The sequence below is a fragment of the Pocillopora damicornis genome, chromosome 3, assembly GCF_964200805.1.
Source record: "Pocillopora damicornis chromosome 3, jaPocDami1.2, whole genome shotgun sequence".
Lineage (NCBI taxonomy): Eukaryota > Metazoa > Cnidaria > Anthozoa > Scleractinia > Pocilloporidae > Pocillopora > Pocillopora damicornis.
The window spans coordinates 17,512,984-17,538,650 of record NC_142672.1 but is presented as its reverse complement, the minus strand read 5'-3'; the positions used below and the strand labels follow the sequence as shown (position 1 = coordinate 17,538,650).

Sequence of the window (25,667 nt, the reverse complement as noted above, 5' to 3'; positions counted from 1 at the left end):
TGAAACATTTTAAACCGGTGCTTTAACAGGCTTCTGGTGTCAACACGCTTTGAACATCGGGAGAGAAATAAGATCAAGGAAAAGTGTGCAGGAAGCATTGACTTCAGGCTCATTCAACTTTCCCCTTTCTATGATATTCATAAAACATCCTGCGTGCTTAGGTTAATTCTTAAATATTTCACCTTTAAACAACGTCGTCTACCTTTTTTTCTTAGGGCTTACTGATTTTCTTGCTGCACTGTGTTTTTAACGATGAGGTAGGTGAGGTATGTCAATAGTAATAAAGAATTGGTCCATGCTTAGCGTATCTATATCGAGTTATGGATGCACGCGGGAAGTTTGGAGAGCACGAGAGAAGCGTGAGAGTTGCTTGAGGTATAAACCGAGAGCAACTGTAGCTTTTTAAGTGTTCTCCAAACTTCCCAAGTGAATCAAGCACAGCTAAAGCATGAACCAATTCTTTTATAACATAGCATGCAGATACAAGTTTTGCTCGAAGGAAAGAGTATATTACTACTGTGTCGGGTCAACCAGGTAATCGTGTTCTACCCGAAAACTATGAATAAACGACAAGGCAAAAACGACTTAGAAATATTTCATGACTAAATCTTTTTTAAAAGAATTGAAAATGTTCTGCTCAGAAACGGAAATACGAACAATTTCTTGCATGTACGAGAGCATGTTGTAGAATCAGCATGCTTGAATCGTTGTTTGCTAGAGTTAATGGCCAGTGAATTGCGTAGGTTTGTGTCGAAAATTTTTAAGATTCTGAAATTGTACGGTTTTAAAATTAAAATATTTTATTGAACGAAACACTTTAAGAAAATATCAACACTTAAAAATAATATCAACCGTTCTAAAGACGAACCTAAAAACTTACAAATTTCTTTCATGCACGAGGCCCACGTGGTAGATTTACCCTGCTTGAATTGGTGTTTACTAGAATTTACAACCAGAAAATTGCATAGCTTTTTGCTGAAAGTTCTGAAAATTGTACGATTTCGAAACATTTAATAAAACTTTTTGATATGGCGTATCAACACTTCAAAATAATATTTACCGTATGATGAAGATTACCCAAAGTCGCAAAGCCTCATGCAGTTGAAGTCAGAAGCCATGCATGATTTGGGAATGAAGTATCATCAACTCCAAAACTAATTTCGTCGCTTGAAAGAGCTACATACTCATTGTTTTTCGGAACGAACATCAAACGAGCATGTTTCGTTTTCATTTTGAGCTCTAAAAGGTCTATCTCAATCGAGATAGAGCGGGGAAAAAATCTTGAAAGTTTTGGAACCTCACGGCTAAACTCAACGGGAACTTTTAGCCGAAGTTAAATTGCACACATCGTGTGATGAATGCACGGCCGTGCAGTACATAAGGACATTTACCATGGTAGCTCCTTAGGAAATAGGTAGGCCTTAGGCGCGCTCTATGTTATAGCAAGGAATATCTCACATAACCAGAATTACATGGCACTTTCTAGGTAACACGTGACGCAGACACAATCGTTAGTCAAAGATATCGTCATTCAATTTTTAGTGGTTTCTATTTCTTGAAAGCTCCATAAATCAATGACACGTAGTGAAAAAAAAATTACTTTACACTAAATATATTCTTTTCAGGTCCGCCAAGCTTTTCGCCGGCAGAAAGAGAAACATTCTCTCACAAAGGAAAATATATCTCAATATAATGCATCCTTCTCACTCTCGGTAAGAACTTACAATGAACTTACAATGCAATCACTCTGAACAGAATTGTGAAAAAGGAAAAGAGTTCACAAGAATGACGCCAGGGAACAACGTTATTTTCAATTTCATGGAGCTAAATCTAAACTAAATTTTGACAAAATTTCGGGTTTTCAGTGACGAAGTTAGGAGACATCATATTTGCGTTTTGGGCGGAGTCATGTGGAAGCACAACCAACTACATTGCAGATTTCTAGGTCTTCAATTAAGTGATGGTTGGTAGCAAATGTTGCCACTATGTTATTTCTTTTTCGGCAGTCGGAATCTGGAAGCAAGAAAACGTCGAACTCCAACAGTTTTAGTAAGCTCAAAGGTAAGATGCCCTCTTGACAAAATAAGTGAATATGGATTGACTATAGAGTCATCATAGATAAATAACAAATAAATTTTAGATTATAAATGGCGGAAAAAAAGCGGATATTGACAAAGTGATCACCAATGCAGGCACTGAGAAAAGAAGCCTCAAAAGAAAACAAAAGGAAAAATTTAGGGGTTTCTTCCAGGATTTCCTTTCTATCCACCATAAATTACATTGCTTTTACAGTGACGACTTGTTATCCATGATATTGTCGAACAGTGTCACATGATCAGCTGTTCATACTTCACTCATTTCAAGTTCTCGTTTACTGTACTGTAGCCGAACGAAACGATTCTCTCAAAAGAGAAAGGACTTGGGCTAGTAATGAATTTATTCAGTTGTCTCTATAATCTTGTCTCTAAATATGGACAAATTTCAACTTGCTGTAGGGAGACTTTCTTTCAAACGCAAGAGCTCAGCCAGAGTTGTTCAAGTCCAGGTTGGTGTTCTGTGTTTATTTAGGTTGTATCTCAAATTGATATTTTGATTTAAGGATTCTAAGACTAAATGACTAAATTATATAACCGTCCTTGCCTTTTAGCCTGCTAACGACAATCATGACGTCACCGACAGTTCGTTCCAAGTAAAACGAACCTTCCATGAGAGTAACAGGCTGAGCGTGACGGCACAGGAAAACAAAATGTCTTCATTAAACTGCCCCATGGTAAAGTAACATAGCAAGGGAGACTGTTCAATGAGCTGTGCGAGTTGAAAGAGTTACTAATATTAAATTACAACGTTTTCTAAAACGGAAAAAAATGGGGTTAGGTGTTCATTCCAAGTTTGGAACTGACGCACTGGTCATAGACGCCCTGGTCATAGAATAATGCGACTGACAAAAAAAAATTCCCGCGAACTATGGAACAAATGCAAGAATTTAGCATATATTAAAGCATTTAAATTGTCAGTGAAATCCTCAATTATATTAGTTGAAGGTCACCATCATTTTGCCAGTATTAGACTCTTCATGCACAGTTTTTAACATGCATCTTGCGCGATGATCTTACTCGTCTTTCCGCACTCCAAACGTCGCTGCAGTTCTGGATTTAATACTTTGTTAGAGACGTTACATTAGTGTCTAAATGATACAATTTTGATCAGGATTTCATCATCATTTACTCCACATTCGGTGACCAGAGGATAACTTAATTTCCTGCATTGTTATGTCGACTAAATGAATATGCGCTTTCTTTTTTTAGGATTCGGAAAGAGAAGTAGCGCCCAATAATCAGCAGGCAGCCATCGCAAAAGGGAAGCGAAGTCGTCCTTAATGACCCGGCTTGAGCAGTCCACAGTTACTAATGTTGTCACCACTTTATAAGGAAAGAATCCGTACTTAAATAACAAGATGAACATGCATGGTTAATCGTGATTCTTCCTTTGAACATTTTTTCTTATCAATTTAGATATTGCGTTCCTAACCTACAATGATTTTTGACTCATGACAACGAAAAATGAAGTGAATGGGTTGGTACTTTGGTTTAAAGTTCGCGTAAGGATTAACGGAGGTGACCAGACAGAAAAATTGATTTGTTGTCGTACTACACAGCCTGTACTTAATTTGACAAAATGGTTTTGGCAACTAGCGATTTCACCTTGAACCCTGAACTCGAAAAAAAGTAGTTAATAGTTTTAAACAACAAAGACGAATACTGGTATGAATGCAGTTTCTTTACCTTAGATACGAACAGCATCAGGAGGTAGTTAACAATGAAAAGTTTATGAGAGAGTTGAAATAAAGAAGCAAAAGACAATTGTCATGATTGTTAACGGAAGTCATACAACAGCGTCAAAGCTTTCCTTTTCCTTTCCTGTCTGCTTTAAAACCCGTTATTTCTATTTTTGCGATCAACTGAAGGTTGTTACAATAATAATTTTTATATGAATGTGAAAGCGAATTTAGCAGTAATGAATACTACTTGAGCAGTAGTGAAAATAAGGCCTGAAAAAATTCAGGCCTGTAAGGGATTTAATACCGACGCGGTGCTCTACCAACTGAGCTAACAAGCCAACTGGGAGTTTGTCATTATATAGCGACTAAACATCCAACGACTAAACATTCCTCTTTTTAAAACTGCAACAGGACAAAAAACGCTTTATTATAAAAGTGTATCTCTCTGGAACAAGTTAGATCCAAGCCTTAACTTATGTAAGAGTCCCCCTTCCTTTAGGAGAGCTCTAAAAATCACCTTTTGAATGAATGTTTAAACTGACCATATTTTATTTATAGATATATAATTCGTATTGTAGTGTATGTATTTTAATTCTGTAATCCAATTTGTTCACTGAAAAGCCCCAGATGGGGATGTATTCAATAAATGTATGTATGTATGTATGTAGGTTCTTAACAAACCCGTGAAGTAATGAATAAATGACTGTGAACATATGAAAATCATATATGTGAACTGCGGATAAAGACGTGAATTTGAAAGCGATCTTCACAGTAAAGATACCACTTGAGATGTAGTGAAAGTAAGGCCTGAAAAAAAATTCATTCAAATTGAATTTTTTTTCAGGGATAAGTGATGGCCTTTAACGCAGCTTTTACGATGTTTTCAGGTCCCTGCGCGGGGTGAATCGATTGCCTGCTAGTTAGTTTGTAAGGATGGACTTTGAGCAAGCATTTAGGAAACGAAAAAGGAACAACAGCAAACTCTAGCAGCGACTGGTTTAGATTCCAGTGAAGTCCTCCTGCTTCTGCTCCTGACGCAAAAGCTGATGATTCTACAGGTGACTGCGCTTGAGCCGGGATGACTGAAAAACAAAGAAAAACAGCAATGTTTTGAAACTCTTATAAAAACACCCATTTATTCGCCCCTAACATACGACTTACCTCAGAAAACTTTCCTAACTTTTTCTTGATCTACTTAACAATGAAAACATGCGAAACAAGTTTCTTCTGACTCTGCTTTGATATTGTCCTGTTATTTTAATGTACTTTGTTATTATTTCAAATAAGAATAAAATTATTTAACAAATATTGTACTATTTACTTGTTTCAAAATAACTTTAGGAAGCAAAAATAAAAGTTGTTACTTGATGTGTTATATTTTGCAATATTTTGCAATATTTTGCAAAATTTTGAGGCTACTACTTGACCCTGAGTTTACTGAAGAAAAAAAACTATGGAAGATTCACATTTTGAAATTTTTAAGCTGGTGATGTTTCAAGATTAAAATTATATCATTACTTCACTAAAAGGAAAGATGAAGTAAAATTATTTCTCTCAGTCTGTTACAACTTTTAGTTCAAGTCTTATTTTTCAAATGTTGCTTGTAGTTACTAAAATGATACTCTCCTTACGATTGGAGTTGACTTCCATCTTCTTGAACAACAATATGCTCACAATGGCCATGAAATCAAACAAGTCAGGAGCTCAATCTATCATTTCTTTGATAAGCTGCTCCAATCGAAACCTCAAGGGAAAACTTGGTGCTATTCATTGTTACATGTAACACATAAAAGCCAGCAGTTCCGTGTTTCTGTCCACATCGGCCTCTGCACTGTTCACCAAGCTCCTCGGGAAACTGATATTTAGCACATGATTTGACACTACAAGAAGGTCGCAACAGCTGGAAGCCTTGTCTGTGATGCAACCCATAGCATATGTACCTCATCCTTTCTTAATTCAGTATTTGCATGTTCTGTCAACTAAATATGTGTATTGATAAATATGGTCATTTTGAATGAACTAAACTCTTTTGCATGTTTCTGATCATACTAAATTGGACAAAAATATATTGACATAGAATTTTGAATGACACACACGTATAATGTAATTATGAAAAAAATGCTTTTCACAAACCAGATGTAAATGTAGCATCATATAAAACCCTCATACTCAAGGACCTCAGGATTTCTATGGCCAGCCTTCCCAAGTATTTTAATCCCTGTTAATTGCCTGGTTAAATTAGTGTTAAGGCATAGGTAATAGAAAAGAAAGATCTAATGGGTCGCAAGGATCATAGATAAATATGAAACGATTACCTCTGTGTTTTCCATCAGAAGTGTCTTCTCGGGGTACTCGAGACGTGGGTATAATGGATCTTTTGAGTGGTTTACTTGTGGTAAAGCAGATATTGAAACTGTGGCCTGAGAAGGGCTTCGGATGGCGACAGACCTCGTTTTTGTTTTTTAAATCAAATTCTTCGCGATTTCCTTACATATTTAGGCTTCTCGATTTCTTCTTTGATACTGAATACTATACTATACTGATGTCGAACTCTTTTACAATAGTACATTTCCGTACGCTCGCACGGCCTCTACAATATCTTCTTTTCTGCTTTTCACTCAAAAAAAAAATTAATTTAATGATTTATTTCTTGTTATACGTCTTTGACAACAACGACAGCAATCCACCGTTCCACGAAGAACGGCTTCCCGCCATTGCAGCAAGCAGCGACTTTGGATAAATGTTTTCTCACGCATCGACAGGCAGTTTACAAGTGAAAACTTTCACGCAAGAAAAAAAAAACGACAACAATAACATCAGTAAGAACAGTTCAAATTTATCGTTGTTAATGCTATATTTCCGACCCGATCGATCCCATTCGTAAATCACACTTCCTGTTTTGTGTCTTGTGTTTCCTATCAACCAATCAAAAAAATTGAATCAATCCATTCTCCCAGGAGGTCACTATTTGGCGATCATACCGCTGACAAGGAGCCATAATGACCCTGGGCTCGACATTGCTACATCCTCTATCTTGATTGGTTAAAGTCGTCATACTAGTTTCAATGCTTGAACCGGAGAAAATGCATAACTAGCTTAAAAAGTTTAACTGCTCAAACTGCATAATCTGGCTTAATTGGGTAAAGAGGTTAAAATAGTCAAACAAGTTTAATTGGTTTAACACTGGTTAAATAGTCAAACTAGGGAAAACAGGTAAACTGCGCAACTGGGAAATCTATCTAAATTGGTTGAAGTAGTTCAAATGGTCAAACTAGCTTAAATGGTCCAACTGCAAAAAATGCATATCTAACTGAATAGGTTCAACTGCACAACCTGCACCATCTAGATTAATTTCTTTAAATGGTTAAATATTCAAACTAGCGAAAAACAGTAAAACTGCGCAAATTGCACAATCTATCCTAAATTGCTCAATTAGTTGAAACGGTCAAACTAGCTCAACTGGTTTATGTGGACAAAATGCATAACAAGCCTAATAGGATACATGAGAAAATTACTCAGTTCTGATTGGTTAAGATAAATGTAGTTTTCAGGTAATTCAGTGCAGATGAGGGTTAATTCATTGCAAAGAAGTAACAAACCAGAATGAACAATTGCTTGAACTGTTTAGCCGGACTTTAAACTTTTTGCACCATAAAGATGTGAAAGTATCATTGTATATTATTGTTTTGATTGCACGTGGTTGTTTTAGACCGAACGCACAATGTCTCTTGCAGGGCTTGAATGAATTATTTTTGCACTTGATGCGCGCGCTTTGTTTCTGCATAATTATGATAAGCTGTCTCGTATTTTTTTCATGTATATTTTTTATTATGGTAATTGAACTGAGAGGAGTGTAATTTGAGCTGAAATCATACACGTGATTTCAAAATCGAACGAGTCCGCAGCGCGAGCTCGATTTGAAATCACAAGTATGATTTTAGAACTAATAATATACATGAAAAAATTACTCAGTTCTGATTAGTTAAGATAAATGCAGTTTTCAGGTAATTCAGTGCAGAAGAGAGTTAATTGAGTGCAGAAGAGGGTTAATTCAGTGCAAAGAAAGAAAGAAACCATACATTCTGATCGGCCAATAATCAAAGAAACTCACAGAGAGCCAATCAAATACGAGCCTTGGATGTCGCAACAAAATTTGAAAATGTGAAAATTTGCGAGCGAAACAATGGCCGGCGTTTTAAGTAGGTTTTCTTTCGCCACCGCAGCTGAAAAACAGCTAAAACAATGAAAACACTGTAAAAGGCACTGCTTTTTGGTTGTCGGTTTGGAAAAAGTGGTGTTTAGAGAAGGGAATTGCCGAGGAAATCGAAAATTACGAGCCGACCCGGCTGAACACTTTGCTCGAGCGATTAAAAACAAACATAGTTAAACCTCGGAAACGACGATTCCATTTCATCAAAAGTGATTCGGACACAGACTGAACAATTCCTTGAACTGTTTAGCCGGACTTTGAACTTTTTTGCACCTTAAAGATGCGAAGATATCATTGCATATTATTGTTTTGATCGTACGCAGTTGTTTTGACCGAACGCACGGATTGAATAAATTATTTTTTGCACTTGATGCGCGCGCTTTGCTTATGTTTAATTATGATAGACCATCTCGTATTTTTCCATGTATATTATTAACAGGTAATCACATGATTTTTCTCGTGCAATTTGGAATAAACAAGCACTTGTTAATTTTTTCAAAGACCACAAATTGCACTCGCCCTACGGGCTCGTGCAATTTTGTTAGTCTTTGAAAAAATTTACTCGTGCTTATTTATTCCAAATTGCACTTGAAATCATGTGATTACCTATACGAATGTTACGGCCGCCATCTTTGATTTTAATGGCAGCAGAAGGCTGGGGAGAGTAAAAATTTATACCAAGGGGGCGGCCGACAGTCAAAAATAAGGAGAGGGGTGGGGGTAGGGGAGTGAAGATTTTCTCCCCTCCCCCGCCTCCTACCCCGACCGTCCACTCTAACTGCAAATCAATAATGGCCGGTCGAACAAACGATCGCGAGCTTTTAGCGTTAGCTCGCACGAACAAGACGCCTGCACTGCAGGCTAACGACGAAGGTCCTAAGCTGTTTGAAGATACCACTGACAAGCATGCGTGTTGATCGTCTTGCAAGTTGTGGGAACATCGTCCCCGGGTTCCAGACCTTTTCAATTCTTTCCCCCCTACCCACCCACTTAACTGGTCTCTTAATCCCCTTGAAGAAACTCTTCTACAGCCATTACAGTCTTATTTTAGTTTATATTCAGTGCAATGAAGGGCTGGAAAATAAACTAACTAGAGCTCCACTTTTAGGCCTGGTTAAATATATATATTTAAACTAGCGAATACAGTTAAAGTGCACAAATTGCACCATCTATCTCAACTGGCTGAAGAACCTAAAATGGTTAAACTAGCTTCAATTAATCAACTTCACAAACTGCAGAATCTAGTGTGAAAACAGGTTTTTTGCCTTCACAAATAAACGGACGGATGGGAACAACTCTATAAACTTCCTCTGGAAAAATGCTTTCCTGGGGGCACTCGCTGGCTGCGGGACGGCCGGGATCTATTACGGTTGTTGACTATCCTCGAGACAATGACTAACAGCAACAAGGTTGGCTCCAACGTAGATTTATTCTGCAAGTTCTACTGCACTTTTTGGCCCCTTTTTTGCCCCCCACTCGAAAACTCCGCAAAACAGCTCTATTTAAGCACAAAGTACAAAGGATTAGGTAATGCCATGAATTATCTAAAGGATCACGCAACCTACTTCAATGATTGGTTAGGCAGGAATTTCGCCCTTTTACAAGATTAATCACTTTCGAAAAGCTCTGGTGGGTAACAACTACACAAAAGAACATGACAGGTGACGGTTACAGTTTAACACTAATTACAGTTATGATCTAATAACAACTGTTTACGGTTGACTGAGTAGGAACTGGTAGCACTTGCGCTTTGCTGAACTTAGAAAGATCTCACAGTTTCTACTTTGAATTTTATATATATATATATATATATATATATATATATATATATATATATATATATATATATGAGAGTGAAATGTGATCATCGCAGTAAATTTTCCAATTTAAGCAATTGGAAAGAAGAAGCCTGAAAAAAATCAGGGCTTCAACGGGATTCGAACCCGTGACCTCCGCGATACCGGTGCGATGCTCTACCAACTGAGCTATGAAGCCACACATTGGGAGCGAGGTCAATTTATTGAGTTCATATCTTCCCGTGCAGTGAAATGATTTTTTTCAGGCTTCTTCTTTCCAATTGCTTAAATTGGAAAATTTACTGCGATGATCACATTTCACTCTCATCTACAACCGCAGTACAAATATGAATTATTTCATATAAAACTTCACATCATTTCACTGCACGGGAAGATATGAACTCAATAAATTGACCTCGCTCCCAATGTGTGGCTTCATAGCTCAGTTGGTAGAGCATCGCACCGGTATCGCGGAGGTCACGGGTTCGAATCCCGTTGAAGCCCTGATTTTTTTTTTCAGGCTTCTTCTTTCCAATTGCTTAAATTGGAAAATTTACTGCGATGATCACATTTCACTCTCATCTACAACCGCAGTACAAATATGAATTATTTCATATAAAACTTCACATAGATATATATATATATACATTTTTTTTTAAGCGCTAGCATAAAAACTCGATAAATTAAAATCCTATCGTTACACTAGCTAAATGACTTGAAGTAGTTAAAATAATGAAACTGTTTCAATTGTTTCAACTGGCTAAATAGTCAAACTAGCAGAAATAGTAAAACTCCACAAATTGCAAAATCTATCTCAATTGGTTAAAGTGGTTTAAATGGCTAAACTGACTTCAATGTTTTAACTGGACAAAATGCACAAATAGCTTAATAGGTTTACTTGCGCAAATTGCACAAGCTTAAACATGTTTTTAAGATGTTTTGTTAAACATAGTTTAACTGTTTTCTTCGTAGAAACTACTTATCCTAATATTTATTGACTTAAAATGTAGCACACTGGAAATGCAAGTTAGCAAGTACTTGAATCCTACGGAAAATTAAGTTTTTCAGTTCTCTGTTTATGATTTTCATACAGTAGAAACCTGTTTAACATACCATGTTTTGCTGGTGTGAATAGGGTAATAATCAAACTAGTTTAACTGTATTAACCGGTTAAATGAAAAACTAACTAAAAGAGTTCAATTGCACAAACCGCATGACACATCTTTATCGGTGGAAGTCATTCAAATGATCACGCTGGCTTTAATGTTCAACCGGACCACATTTTATTGTGAAGCACCTCCCACGGGGTTTTTTGCGGGTGTTTACATAATAGTCAATCATAAGAGAGCTGTGGTCCTATGTTGTTTACGTCACATGCAGAGAAGGAATAGAGGTTAGCCTCCGCCTTTGGCCGCCATTTTTTTCGGGTGTTATGCGAACGTCAGCGTGTTTTGGCGGGAAATTAAAGAACCCCCCCCCCCCCCTTGTATCTCAGTTCTAAAAATAAAAAGATACGGGACAGGGTTTACTCAAGAGTACAATTGGTATGGAGGCTCCGGGTAATGTGCTCCTGGTGATACAGATTGGTCTCCTAGGGAGCGATACACAACTGATGATGTATCCATAGTTTCTGCCGGAGTTCCCGTGATCTTGCTTAGAATTTTCCTGACAAGATCCTTCAAGGAGTTCGAGAAGAAAAGTTGCAGCACAAAGACCTAGACAGACAAACTATCACTCGACCTAGGAATATGATTTCCTCCTGTTTCTCATCGCTTATTTCATCCTTTCAGAGAACAACAGCTCTGTAAAAATAATTTCTATCTCCGCTGACAACGACTTCTCTCCTCTAAGGAAGTGTATTTTCAGACGTCGTAATTTGTTTATTAAATACGTTAACAAGTATGAAAACAGGCTGTTCATATATAACTACAACTGAAAAGATTTAACTGAGTCTTCCCTGACGATTTATGGCTAATTTGTTTAATATTTCCAGACCATTACGCGATGACGAATTCACAATAGACCTTACGAACGCAAAGAGAGAAGTTTTTCAATATTATGAAATATTTCGTGGTAATTCCAACTAAAACTTACACTTCCCTGATATCAACATCATACTTATCCATTAATGATAAAACTGCGGCGAAAAAAGCCATAATTTCTCGCTAAAATCTCTTTTTGAACGTCCAAACAACCTTTCGCCATACGTTCCTTTCTAACGAGTTACAATGTTTGCCCCGCGGCGATCCTAGAAATCTGTGCGCAAACTAAAGGATCCGATTTCTGGCAACTCACTCATTTGACCGTAGACATAGAAATTAGAAAAAGGAATAGCCACCAGTCCTAAGGATCCGATATAACTCGTCACCTAATTGAACATTATGGTTGAATTGTGAAGGTTATTGAGCAAATAATTGATAAACAGTTCAGTCATATCATGGCATTCATTGTAATCCTCTTTTCGCTAAGTACTTTTCAAGGCAAGCCACAGCCACATAAAGGAGGATGCTTTAAGTACGGGACGAGGAATGCTTTCTATAGAAACTAACATAACACAACACAAGAACGGCATAGAATAAAGTATGGACTGGACCCTTAGACCCTTGGACCATTTTTGGACTATTTTTTGGACCATTTTTTTGGCAGTTTTTGGACCATTTTGTCGGGGAGAGGCAGACCATTACTACTTAGGGAGGGGTGGGATGCAATCTATCAGTACTCAGGAAGGGGTGGGTGGCATACTGTTGTTACTGAGGAAGGGGTGGAAGACGAACTTTTAGTACCCAGGGAGGATTGGGCGGTTGATGTAGTAGTAAATGCTATTGATTAATGGAGTTTTCGCTGGATCATACAAATCATTTTGAGGGGTGTTTCGACTGACTATTTTTATGTCAAAAGTTTTGCACTGGGCTGTAGCGTTTCTCTATTTTATTGTCAAGCGAATGACATACTGGCACCTAAACACTAGACTATAATTGTTATTGAAAACATCGCTAATTCCCGTTTTCAGGATCCTCCACTGTCAAGTCATGCGTGTACCGTTAAGTCGACCTGTGCAAGTGCTAAATGATACTCACGTTTCTCTTTGTGTATAGTGAAGATCATTAAATTATCAAATTTAGCTATCTTCCTTTTGTCGTTGATCTTATCAGACGACAAAGATCAGAGAAGTTTCCGCCCTTATTCACGAGCGTTATCGCACTTTTCACGTTTACACCTTTGCCATCGTTGTTTCCTGTCTGGTACAATCGAAAAAATCCATCTTCTCTCTTTTCAGATACACAGTTTTCCCCTGTAGGATACGCTCAACTTACGTGTAAAGTTGAGTATCATGTCACGCATTTTACTTCATAAATTGAAAAAAATAGTATAGTAATAGTTAAAATAGTATAGATTCAGCGCTGGATCATATTTTGAATAAAAGGTTTGCATTTTATGGCTTAATGGCGCAATTTTCCTTCACTTGGCTGATGCATTGATTCATTAAATCCGCACAAGTTCAAATAACAGAATTACCTTTATGGAAAATTTCGGATTTGTAATTCACAAATTACGAATTTCCTTTTCGCAAATTACCGATTTGAGTTAATCTCACAAATCAAATTTTTTTTCATTCCGTTTTGTTTCATAAATGACAGTGAGCCCTCTCGGAGACAATGACAAAGCGAGTTCCAATATCAGTATCTGGGCAACTGCCCACCTACCCCTCCCCTAACCCAACATAAACCCTCACTTGTTATCAATTGACTGTTCTTGGGTAAGGGGAGAGGTAGGTGAGCAGTTGCCCAGATACTGATATGGATCCGCGACCTCTATATTTCACAATGACTTGAGAGGACATGACATCTCTTTCCAATTTCTGAAACAGTCAAAGTTGATAGGTGTCTGCTAACTTCAGACCAGATTAAAGTAATATGCAGAAAAACGAAAAAAACCGAACTTTACAAACAAAGTTAAAGTGCGTGGGCTGTGGGGAAATGGGTACGAAATGGCACTTTGAGCCGGAAAACAGAGTAACTGAAAGGAGAGAAGATCGCTTTGTACACAACTACCAACAATATTCTAATAGTAAAGGTACAAAAATTAAAATTGCTGTAATGCTTGTGAATAGTATGCTGCTAAGTTAAGGGCTAGGGATCGGAAACTCCGGAATCTCTGTTGTCTGGATAAAATAAATGACAAGAGGAAAAAGATAAATTTAGTAGTGATATACTTTACACACAAAAGGAAAGTTGAAGCAACTTATGGATGATTCGTGACAGCTCGTGAGTATCATTCAGCAATAGAACTAGTCGACTTAAAGGAGACTAGCATGACTCAACAGCGGAGGATCGAAAAAGGGAATTGGTGATATTTTCAACAACAGTTATAGTCGGGTGTTTAGGTGTCAGTTTCTCATTCGCATGACAAAAAAACAAGACAACAGTCTGCTTCCCACCCCTCCGTGAGTACTGATAGAGTGTATCCCACCCCTCCCTAGGTAGTAATGGTCTGCCTCCCCCCGATAAAATGATCCAGAAATTGGTCCAAAAAAAAGGGTCCAAAAAAAATGGTCCCAAAACTAGTCCAAAAAATAGTCCAATGGTCCAAGAGTCTAAGAGTCTAGTCTATATTTTATCCTATGCCACACAAGAGGGTCCCCAATAGGTTTTTCGGGATCTATGATTGGGCTTGTTTAAAGGCCGGGATCCGGGAATTTAAAGTAAGAAGGGAGCGAGATGCGGGATTGCTATTATGAACGGGACACGTGAATCGACGATTTTGAGGAGCGGGATTCGGGAAATAATCACTTGAACGAATTGAGAACCGGGATGTCCGTTGACGAGAATTTGTGATGAAATTAATCCTCTCAGTCCATGAAAAGCACAAGGCGAATAGGCTGTCTGGCATTCAGGAGGCGATATTTTTGTCCGACATACTTTTTCTACGTCGAAAAGTAGCACCAAAACAAAGACAGTTTTAACAATGACCGATATGACAGAATCTACTGAGCTTCTAGCTTTTAAAAGACAAAAGGATGGTTTTAAGGTTACTGTAAAAATTTCCTTGTATATTTGTGTTGTTCTATCGTGAGACGAACTCAAAGTCCGGCAAAATTTACTTGCTAGCGACTATGAAATATACATGGTGTGTCTACTTGTCGCCACCGTTTATTGGAATAAATCACTACAATATGTAAAAAAATCTAACATAACGCTCTTACCTTGTTTATTTTTGATTTTGTAAGACCAATAGGCTGTTTTGGTTATTATATTACGCTTGGGTATTACGTTTTGCCAGAAACCCAGGTTTTAGGTTGTGTTTTCCCCTGCCCCATATATATCATAAGCTAGTCACGCAATAATTGATCCCAACACAAATGAATATTTACCCTGTATGAAGATTTTTTTTATGTTGAATAAACAATATTTGAATATGTCACTTTTGTGGTCACTAATAGTTGTTTCAGTAGCAGCGTAGGTGCTGACAGGGTGGGTATTGATCAGTTCCCAATCGAGACCTAAGTCTGACGGGATGCATAATTTTGCACACGGTGGTAGTATGAATTTTCCAGACGTCATGCTTACTATCTGTGGTACACGCTTGCCAATTCCCCAATCGGCTTTTGGAATCGACTTAACCCTACCTTTACCCCGTACACTTCTTTAGGCACTCTACATCTACTAATGGAACCACGACTCCACCCAACACCTGTACCGAGATTTGATCTATGAGTGGGGCAGATTGTCAAATCATCGATATCTTATGGCGTCTCGAAGATGCCGGCTCGCATCAAAATAAGATCAACTTCAGTTTCTGGAACTCCGCAAGTGACTTGAAATGTCTTTTTTACAACTACGCAAGGGAACGACCTGAGATATGCAACGTCGGTCTTCTCGATAACTATACCCAAAAGTCCCACTAGCGAACGATTTAAATGAACAGCAAATCTCCATGTTAGCATGTAAGATGAGGCGCTTATACAACCGATCAATTAACTAAATCAGTATGTAGCTTTTCAATCGAGTTCTCGGTTTGAAGCTGACGTCATACACTTATGCAAATTAAGCGTCCGCCGTGTTGGTGCTCATCTCGGGTGTGAAATTTCGGTAAGTACTAAAAAAATTAACGACTTAAAACCACCTAAAACCACCTACAACCACCTACAACCATCTACAACCACCTCAAAAATTTCAACAACCACCTACAACCACCTCAAAAACATCTACAACCACTCGCAAACTATCTAAAACCAGCTAACACAAGGCATAAATGTCTAAAATAAGGCGAAACGACAACATGTCACGTACACGAAATACGAGAATCGAACGAAACCTCTACCTCCCCCTGAAATCTTACTCTCCCTGGTCCCATGTATAGGGAATAATACATGGGCGCGCGTAGATATCGAATTAATCTTCGAGTGTTTAACTCGATAGCTCACGAGTGAGCACAGTGAACGAGTGAGATGTCGAGTTGAACATGCGAAGAGAAATTCCATACCTACAAGCAACCATGTATTATTTTGTTTATCATATAAACACAATAGCCCTTTTCTAGGAAGAAAATCCGACCTCAATAATGAATGCAAATAATTGAATAATTAAACGAGACTTACCTGCAAGTTGAAATTTGATTGAGATTCTACCGTAGCATTTGCAGAAATGAAGAGATCACATGAGATAGCAAGTCACGTGACTTCGAGCTCAGTCTTGAAAGCATTTTTTTTTTTTGAGGAGTCCTGTAGACCACCCCATAGATGAATAGTAAATATATGGTGTATGCAACACCATAGGATGATATGAACAGGGGGAGGGGAAGGGAGGGATGTGATCTCTTCATTTCTGCAAATGCTACGGTAGAATCTCAATCAAACTTCAACTTACAGGTAAGTCTCGTTTAATTATTCAATTCTACCTCGCATTTGCATACATTCTGAGATCACATGAGATTTTAGAGCTCTATAGGGCTCTCAAAAAATAAAGAATACACATTCCAGATAAGGAAACGTAAGCATGGCATTTATTACCAAGGCACTAATTCTTTCCCAGTACACTGTTGGCAAAGGAACTATCATTTAACAGTGGTTTGTTATAATAAACAGCAAACACAGAGCTTGAACGCCAGCCAGCTGTGGTCATAATTTCATCTAGAGGAACATCAGCTGACTTTGCAGCAGAAGTGGCTGCACTTCTGGTGGAGTGAGGCTTAAAAACAGAAGTATTAATTCCAGCGTCAAGCATAACTTGTTTGAGCCACCTAGAAATAGTGTCTTTAGAAGCAGGCCCATGAGGCTTGCAGTGGCAAATCAGGAGTTGAGAACATGAACCCCTTAAGTTAGAAGTTCTAATAAGATACTCTTGTAACAATGTAAAAACGCAAAGAGTTTTATCATGGTCATATTTCTTCAACACAATAGGTGGCAGGTGTCTTTGCCGGCCACCATGAGCACTTGTTTGCTTTAGAATGGAAGTAATTTGAAAAACATATTCTCCATCTTTAGATTGCATGTCATTGATTGACAGCAACTTAAGAGTCTGTGTTCGTTGTGCAGTAACTAAGGCCAAAATCATAGTCAGTTTCAAAGTCAATTGCTTCAGAGACATTTCCTTGGTGTCAGGATAGCCCTTGAGGTGGCTGAGAACAATTTGGGGGTTCCATGTTTCCACATATCTGGGGAAAGTTGGTTTCCTGTTGAAAGCACCCGACATAAAACGTGAAATAATAGGGTGTTCTCCTACTTTGAAGCCATCAATATTGATGAAGGAGGAAAGAGCACTTCTAGTGGTCCCTAGAGCACTGTAGCTAAGCTTTTTGGACTGAAGAGTTAGAAAGTTCAACAGTTGTGGTAATGAAGGTGTTGTAATGCTGATCTTCTGTTCTTTACAGTAATTTATCCAAGCTGATATGCTGGATCTGTATTGCTTCTGGTTACTTTCTCTCCAAGAATCAATAATAATGTTCAAAGTTTCACCAGTTATTCCTTGCAGCTGGAGGGATTTCCTGACACAAGACAGCCAATCAGTCGGAGCTTGGGGTAGAGGGGATGGACGTTCTTGACATCGTGGGGAAGGGTCAGGGTTGACTTCTGCAGCTTTATTCGGTGTAGAGGCGCCACTAGCATTGACATTACTCGTGGGTACCAAAACTGTGTTGGCCAGTCGGGGAGAACTACGATTGCTGTTGTCTCGGAGAATATTATCTTCTGAAGTACTTTCCCAATGACACTGAAAGGTGGGAAGCAGTAAACAAGTTTAAACACAGACCAGTCAAGTGTAAAGGCATCAATAAAATGAGCACATGGGTCAGGTTTCCATGCTGCGTAGCAGGGCAGTTTTGCATTCAACCGTGATGCAAAAAGATCAATCTCAGGATTACCCCATTTAGTAATTAAGCTGTTATAAACATGAGTGTCTAATGACCATTCCGTGTCATCACGAAAATGTCTACTTGCTAGGTCAGCGTCAACATTAAGTTTTCCAGGTAAATGGGTGACAGCTAAGGATATGCCCCTGTCTTTGCACCACATAAGAGTTTCTCTTGCAATCTCATTACAGTCCCGAGAGTGAGTGCCAACCATATTTCTCGAGTAGGAAACCGCAGTTTGGTTATCAGACAATACTTTGATGTTACAGTTTGTTAAGTCTGAGCACAAGGACTGAAGGCCAAACAGGACTGCTTTTATCTCCAAATAGTTTATGTGGCACATACTCTCACTGTGGGACCATCGCCCATTTGCGGCAAGGGAAGAATTTTCAATAACACTTCCCCATCCTTCTAGAGAGCTATCACATTTAAGGGTTAATTTATATTTCATAGGCCGGACAGGGCATGGATCATTGTCAATATTTGAAAGCCACCAAGACATGTCTTTCTTAGCTATATCAGAGATGAGCATTCTGTCATCTAAGTTCCACCCATTCGTCTTTAAAGCATCAGTTTTGTCATTTTCAAGAGCACGGTAATACAGTGGGCCATATTTGACTCCAGGAAAACATGACACCATTTGCCCAACTACAGATGCAACCTCTCTAATAAGAGGCTGCTCCGTTCTGAGGAGCTGTAAAATGGCTGATTTCGCTTTATCAGCCTTGTCCGATTTCATAGAGACTGTCATCACAACCGAGTCTAAAATGAAACCCAGGAAATTGACTCTCTGGGATGGGACAAGTTGGGATTTATCAGAATGGATAGTGAATCCCAGAGACTGCAACAATGTAATAGCCCTTTGTATAAATATGACCAATGTCTGAGGGTCATCGGCCAAAAAGTATAATGTCATCAATGTAAATTACTAGAAGCACCCCATCCTCCCTTAATTTGGCAAGGGCAGGTTTCAACAATTTGGTAAAAATTCTGGGTGCACTAGAGAGGCCATTAGGAAGGCAAACAAATTCATAAAGTTGGCCTTGGTGCTCGAAACGAAGGTATTTTCTGTCCTCAGTCCTACTAGGAACAGAGTAGTATGCGTCTTTTAGGTCTAAGACAGCCATCCAACAATTAGGCTTCATAAGTTGAAGTGCGTTAGGCAGTGAATCCATCTTGAAGTGATGGTACTCAATATGCTCATTTAGCTTTTTCAAGTTCAAAATAAGACGGTGAGACCCATCTTTTTTGGGCCTGGTGAAAATTGTTGAGATAAATTCACCAGGAACATGAGTAGCTTTCCCAACGACCCCTTTAGTTAAAAGCTTGTTAATTTCAGTAGTAGCAATATCTGTCTCTTTACAAGAAAGTTTGACAGCTCTAGGGGTGAGTGCCTGGCAAGGAGGGTTGCAAAACTCTAGTTGGTAACCCTTAACGATGCGTAAAATGTAGGGGTCAGACGTGAGCGTCTGCCAAGCACTGAAATGCTTAGCTATGTTTCCAGCAATATATACATTGGTACAAAGAGGCGAACATATACTTACTGTGCTAGTAGCTGGCAGCAAGTGTTCTATTGGCTTGTCCGGGTTGTCTTGTCCCGGTTGGCATTGTTCTTGGATTTCCAAGGTTTGAAGTTGTTGCCTCTCCAGTTTTTTGACTGCTTATAGCCATTATAGCTGTTATTGCCAGGTCTTCCTGGAGAAGGGCGATGCCCTTTATAATTAGGGGTGATCTTGGCCCCGATTTTGTTTTGATCGCCAATATCTTTCAAATGATGTAGATCATCTCCAAAGAGAAAATCTGTAAATGGCAATAGGGAGGAGCAGAGAGCTGAGTATTCCCTCCCAATATCTGGTCTCAGTAGAAGACGGCGCTGCATGTTTATTTCATAAGAGGCATGAGTGAGGAGGGACATGGCCTCCAGCCCCTGTTTCTTTAGGTCTTGGCATTCATCAGCATTAAGCGATTTTGCCTGCATAAGCTTGTCCGTGATTCGGACAACTGGCAGGATGCCTTTTGTGAGGGCTTGTTGTATTTTGAAAAATTGTAAATCCCTCTTCTTAGTTGGCTCTCTCAGTCGACGCCAAATGCCCGGGTTTACCTTGGGAGGCTTGGCTGTAGTACAATTAGCCGGTCTCTCCTGCCTCTCAAGCCGGTCTTTGAGATTTTTCTCGCTTAGTTTGCAGCGGAACATTTTGTCAACTAGCTTGGCTAGTTTCTCATTTTCGAGGCTTTCGCCCACGTTATCGTCAGACTCGTATTCTTTTACGAGTTCAAAGAGGAAATCATCCTCATCACCACTACGAGTGGTGTTTGGCTCTGACTCATCACTGTTGTTGTTTAACACAGAGTCATAGAGTTTCTCGCAGTCAGTTGACTGGTCGGAGGCGCTCGTGGAGCTTCTCGCCTCGCCATCTTTTTTTTTTTGCTTTTTTGGCGGGAACAGCGTTTGGAGATTTGCTCGCCGGCCGTTTTCCTTTGTCTTTTGTCTCTCCCCGCGGCGAATTGATGAGTTCTGGCAGGCTTTTCGTCAGGCCTAGAATTGCGTGGGTGAGTTGGCTAATTTCTTCCGAGGAAGCGGCTGTTTTGTCCTTGAGTTGTCGTGAAGCGTGTGCAGGCACCGCGTTGCGTTCGTCGGGTAGCGAATCCATGTTTATCTGGTCTTCTTCGCCCTCGTCCTCAATTTCGTCGGCGAGGAGATCGTCCTCAGATTGTTTTGACATCGCTAATATCTTCGGCTTGAGGCTCTGAACGAGAAATGGATGAAATTTCTGAAAATTTTGTGGGAGCGACTAGAGCTCCAAGCGACCTTGCCCGAAATCAAACTCGCACTGAGCTCGAAGTCACGTGACTTGCTATCTCATGTGATCTCAGAATGCATGCAAATGCGAGGTAGAATTGAATAGACAATCCTCGAATAACAATCGTAGAGTGCGTTGGCGCTGACTCTTAAGATGGAAAATGCTTTGAATCATGATTACAAAAACTTCCATATATATGCGCGCCTATGTATGATTCCCAATGTATTATTTTTTGTAACATGTTACTTCATTTTGTAAAGTCCTTTAACTAATGGTTCGCGTAAGAACTACTGTGAAAACAATAGGCCCGGTGCAGCGGGAGCCGTTTGAGTTTCCACGCTGATCCAATTAGTTAAGACGTTCTCATAGGCTAAAAGGCAATTTAGCGCGAAATTCAAATTGTATTTTAAAAAATCGGGATCATAACAAACATTCCTCTCTCAAAAATGGATATGTTTTTGTTTTATGTATCCTTTATCGTCTGGCGAATTTTCGTGGAATTTGTATGTGAGGAACCCTTTCAAAATACCTTCAAAAGATCGCTTCTTCGATTGATCTGGTAAAACGATACCATTTTAGCCAGGTTTTGCCCCCTAACTGAAAGAAGATCCTTAAACCGCGGGATGTCACACGTGGAAATTCTGGCGAAGAAACACGTGCGTCTTTATCAGTAATCCTCTATACGTTGCCGCGTCGTTTCAGTGTTGTTATTCCTGCAATTAATTCCACAAGCATGGCTGATCATTCATTTTGCGTGTACTTTCTTTTGCCTCGTTAGAAAACGTCCACTTGAGCAGGCTCCTGAAGAGGAGAGAAGCGCAAAGAGATCAGTGCATGATCTAAACCCGGTATGTGTATGCCAAAATCGCATGCCGATAAATGTTCAGTGATGCTTTTACGCTCCAAAGTATTTTTGCCACTCCAAAATTCCAATACTCATTACACTGAAATGTATTTCTGACGCCTTATTTTCACTGTTACTTTTCATTGATTTACTCTAAAATATTATCCGTTGCTGTGTCGCAGGAAACACGCAGACTGATGCGTCTTTACGGAAAAAACCAGCCCTCCGACACGAAGATGAACGCATACGAACTTTTGAAGTCTGGCCAGAATTGTAAGGAGATTTCAGCAAGGCTGCGCGTACAAGAGTCTACAGCAGAAGTGTACACGATAGATGCGTTAGCTGCCGGAGCACCGCTCGACCATGAGCGAATGGCGATTCTGCTTGGAATAACGGGGGACACTTTCGAAGCAATCAAGAAAACTATAAGCTGTAACAAGGACGCCAAGTTGAGAAGCATTAGAGACGAACTTAACGAGAGTTTCACTTACAATCAAGTTCGTTTCGTGCTCGCATGCATGATTAGAGACATCAATTTGTAGGCGGTACCCGAGATGGCCGGCCGGAAATTCCAACACTTGCCCCTGAGAGGAGCCAGCTTGACCACGTTTGGTGCGTTTTGTATTTGCTTGAAGATATTTTTTTACTTGGTTTGGTTATGTACGATTTGTGTTCTTTTGTTTGCACTTGTCAACCGTACCAATCCTCGGAGAAATAAAATAGTTCATTCCTTGATGTCAGTGATTTTGAATCAAGTTCTTCTGTCTTTTTTTCTTTGAAAAACAGTAGAATTCCGATTTCTCAAACCACACCCCCCCCTCATTTTTTTGCGAAACCCCCGTAGACTCGAACCAAAAGTCGTTTCCCATCCTTAGCCTACATTTGTACCTTCGATTTTTCAAACTCCCAACTTTCTCGAATCAATTTTCGTTTCCCTGGTAGGTTTGAAAAATCGTGGCCACTGAACAGCACATGCATCAAATCGCTCACTTTCGGTATGCATGAAGAAATGTACACCGGCCGAAAATTGTAAAATAAACTCAAACGTTTATTATATGTTGACCTAAGATAATGGCCACTTTCCCCTTCTTATGCCAAAACAGGCGCCTGATCGCAGTTTTTTGGTAAATTACTAAGTGGCAGAATTATGTGGCGAATTATGGGTTTGGCGCAGGGAATGAGAAGCTTGGTTGTTAGCCCAACTTCTAAGGAAATTAGGCCGAAAAAAAGTTTATAGCAAGCAAGTAATTTCAGCTCAGGCTGAAAAAATGTGGCCCAGTAAGGGGACTCTATTTTTGTCACAATAACTAGTACAGTACGTGACTCATTTACTCCAGGTTCCAACAAAGCAATTTATTTCGGGTACATAAAAAAATAAATAAATAAATAAACACCCATACGTATATAACAGATGAAAGATAACTTTGATAACCCACCCCCCTGGATCCACATAGGAATGAGACTATGGTGTTACATAAAAAATAGGTGTCACAGAACAAAATCTTAAATCTATTTGCCAAGTTCTTTGCATCATTGCCTGCAGCCACTTGGCCAGCATCTTGACTGAGTTTGAAGGGCAATAAGCAATAACAGCTCCATGATTTATATGCTTGTGAGAGTCAACAATCATACATGAGCCATCCTCATTGACAATAAGAAGCATGGTTCTTCCTGAGGATACAACTGCATAACACCTTGACTGCTGCGTGGTACATAGCATTTCGAACACTGTTGCTAGCTGATCCTCACAGTCATGTCCAAACATATCATAGCCCTGTCCGACTGAGTTTACAAAGCATAGTGCTCCTGCCATATTTACGGCATCTTCAACAGCAACATCCTCACCTTCTCCTTCAAACAGTTCATCATGGATTTCATTACCTCTTTTCATTGCTGTATACAGTGCACTCTTCCGGCAATTGAACACTTTTCGATAAAGTCTTGATGGCTTTTGATGACAACGGGCAATTCTCCATGCTTTCAATGTCAACTGGATCAGGATATTCCACTGATTCCACTGAACTTGAGACATTTTCTTCGTAACACCTGAGCGTTTCTTCAAGCGTTGGCACCGAAGACGGCACTAGCTGGTTGAAATTTACCTCCTGGAGAAAAGAAGGAGATGAAAATTATTCTAAGATATATTCGATGGCTATCGTATCACAATAAAAGAAAATTATGAGAGGCACAGTAATGCAAAAGGAAAATCACACATTGAGAATCAGTCGGCAAATTTGACGCTTGTAAACGAATTACGGTTAGATTGCTCCATGGTTAGATCGCTCCAAATCAGATCGCTCCATACCGAAGTCAGATCGCTCCACTCAAAAGTTAGTTCGCTCCATCAAATAAGTTACTTCGCTCCATACATAAGTTACTTCGCTCCATACATACACGGCTGGATTTGACAACGTTTAAAAATGGCGATTCTTTGAAAGCAATATTTATAAATCATATTCATTGTTGGTCATTTCTTTTATTTTATTTGGTGGCTCCTAAAGGAGCCTTTTGTTTGTGATGGTTGTGGTGTCTGCTGCTCTTTAAACAGGACCGTTCAGGAAAGAACAGGCTTTCAGTAGCTGTCTGGCGGACCTCTCGTTGTTGTCATATTGCTCCCAGAGATCGAAGATTGTTCTTCCCCGACATTACGACGAACAGGAGGGGCACCTGCTTGGCGTGATCATCCTGTTTTACGAAGGTGTTCACGGTGAGGAGCTGGGTGAAGGGAGGTCTGCAGAGTTTGAAGGTGCCGTCCACGTACCAGTTCTTTGCTCGGGCGAGGTACTGTAGTTGCTGTTCTGTGGCAAACATCAAGTGGCGACGGCCATGTACTTGAACATCGGCGCGGAAGAAGCCAGCCGGGAGGTGGTCGTGCTCTAACTCGAAGGCTTAGTCTGTTGGGTCTTTTGGCCTCAGGCGTTGGCGGAACCGGTTGGCAGTCCTGGCGATGTATTCAGGTTTGGGTAGACTCGGGCAGGGAGCATCAGTCAGCTCTTGTAGAAGTATCTCCTCGACGATACTCGACGCTGGTCGGAGGATGTTCTCGGCGGCGATCGCTTTGACTTTGGCTGAGATAGTGGCTGAGACTGCTGCGCCGACGTCTGCGGGATGGTTGCGTGCGTGTGCTCCGATCTGGAATGAGCCATCGTCGCGCTCTATAAGAGCCGCTCTACATGGGTTCACCTTCAATAAAACAGAATGAAAAATTATCAGATGACGAAATGATTAAAACTTTGGTTATGTTTTTTTTTTGCTTTTATCTACTAACAGTATTTACCTTTCGTCTAATAGTACACTGCCAGTCAACAGCATTTGGTCGCCTTCGCCTGATGTTGTAGCTGTAGCCCCTGCTGTCGACAAGTTTTGGTCTGCCTTTTGACGTGGCGTCAGGAATCAACTTGAAGGTCACGGCGGTGGGAAGGTGAGATATTAGCAGCGGATGAACGATCCTCTTATAGACATTTGGATTGTCGCAGAAAGTGGTACATAAATATGCGTCAAGAAAAAGGAACGAATATTGTTAACTACTCAGTTCTGCAAAAGTTTTCTATTTATACACACACTAATCAAAGTAATAATCCTATATCGAGCTAAACTCACGAGTTTACATATTTGGTAACATTTCTGCATATATTACGGTTGGGACAATATACACTCATTAACAAGTATTTATATTGCGACAAAACGTGACAAGACGTGAATGGCGGAATGAATAGGATTAATGATAGCTCAAATGAATTGCTGATTATGCAACAAATATAATATGAGAAACATACGAAAAGTTCCTCAATCATTGCGCACCGATCCCAACGCACTACCTCACGGAAATGCTTGGCTTAATCCTTAAATTCGTTTTAATTCATTGAGGAGAGCTTCCTCCAAAAACATGGAA

The 25,667-nt window shown here is 39.6% G+C and overlaps 4 protein-coding genes across 7 annotated transcripts in view; 2 read left to right on the top strand and 2 right to left on the bottom strand.

Moving 5' to 3' along the window:
- The window catches only part of LOC149048592 (adhesion G protein-coupled receptor L4-like), a 54,774-nt gene extending 49,632 nt beyond the window's left edge, over positions 1–5,142 (top strand). For all 4 annotated transcript variants that reach the window (XM_089198844.1, XM_089198846.1, XM_089198845.1 and 1 more), the window contains 6 exons: positions 216–257; positions 1,626–1,712; positions 2,007–2,061; positions 2,496–2,545; positions 2,648–2,770; positions 3,306–5,142. In XM_089198844.1, the coding sequence (XP_089054970.1) occupies positions 216–257; positions 1,626–1,712; positions 2,007–2,061; positions 2,496–2,545; positions 2,648–2,770; positions 3,306–3,377 (429 nt within the window). In that variant the 3' untranslated portion in view covers positions 3,378–5,142. The remainder of the gene's footprint in view (positions 1–215; positions 258–1,625; positions 1,713–2,006; positions 2,062–2,495; positions 2,546–2,647; positions 2,771–3,305) is intronic.
- Positions 5,143–16,740: 11,598 nt separating this feature from the next.
- Positions 16,741–20,976, bottom strand: LOC149048590 (uncharacterized). Its single transcript, XM_089199262.1, has 2 exons — positions 19,675–20,976; positions 16,741–17,991 (listed from the first exon to the last, which is right to left on the bottom strand). Exon 1 carries the CDS (start codon positions 20,322–20,324, stop codon positions 19,701–19,703), a length of 624 nt encoding a protein of 207 aa, XP_089055388.1. The 5' UTR covers positions 20,325–20,976; the 3' UTR covers positions 16,741–17,991; positions 19,675–19,700.
- LOC149048591 (uncharacterized) lies at positions 16,801–18,881 on the bottom strand. Its single transcript, XM_089199498.1, has 2 exons — positions 18,171–18,881; positions 16,801–17,991 (listed from the first exon to the last, which is right to left on the bottom strand). Exons 1-2 carry the CDS (start codon positions 18,879–18,881, stop codon positions 16,801–16,803), a joined length of 1,902 nt encoding a protein of 633 aa, XP_089055624.1.
- A 687-nt stretch (positions 20,977–21,663) lies between the features above and the next one.
- LOC149048589 (uncharacterized) lies at positions 21,664–22,510 on the top strand. The gene is made up of 2 exons (XM_089199261.1): positions 21,664–21,779; positions 21,958–22,510. Exon 2 carries the CDS (start codon positions 21,973–21,975, stop codon positions 22,315–22,317), a length of 345 nt encoding a protein of 114 aa, XP_089055387.1. The 5' UTR covers positions 21,664–21,779; positions 21,958–21,972; the 3' UTR covers positions 22,318–22,510.
- Positions 22,511–25,667: the final 3,157 nt, after the last annotated feature.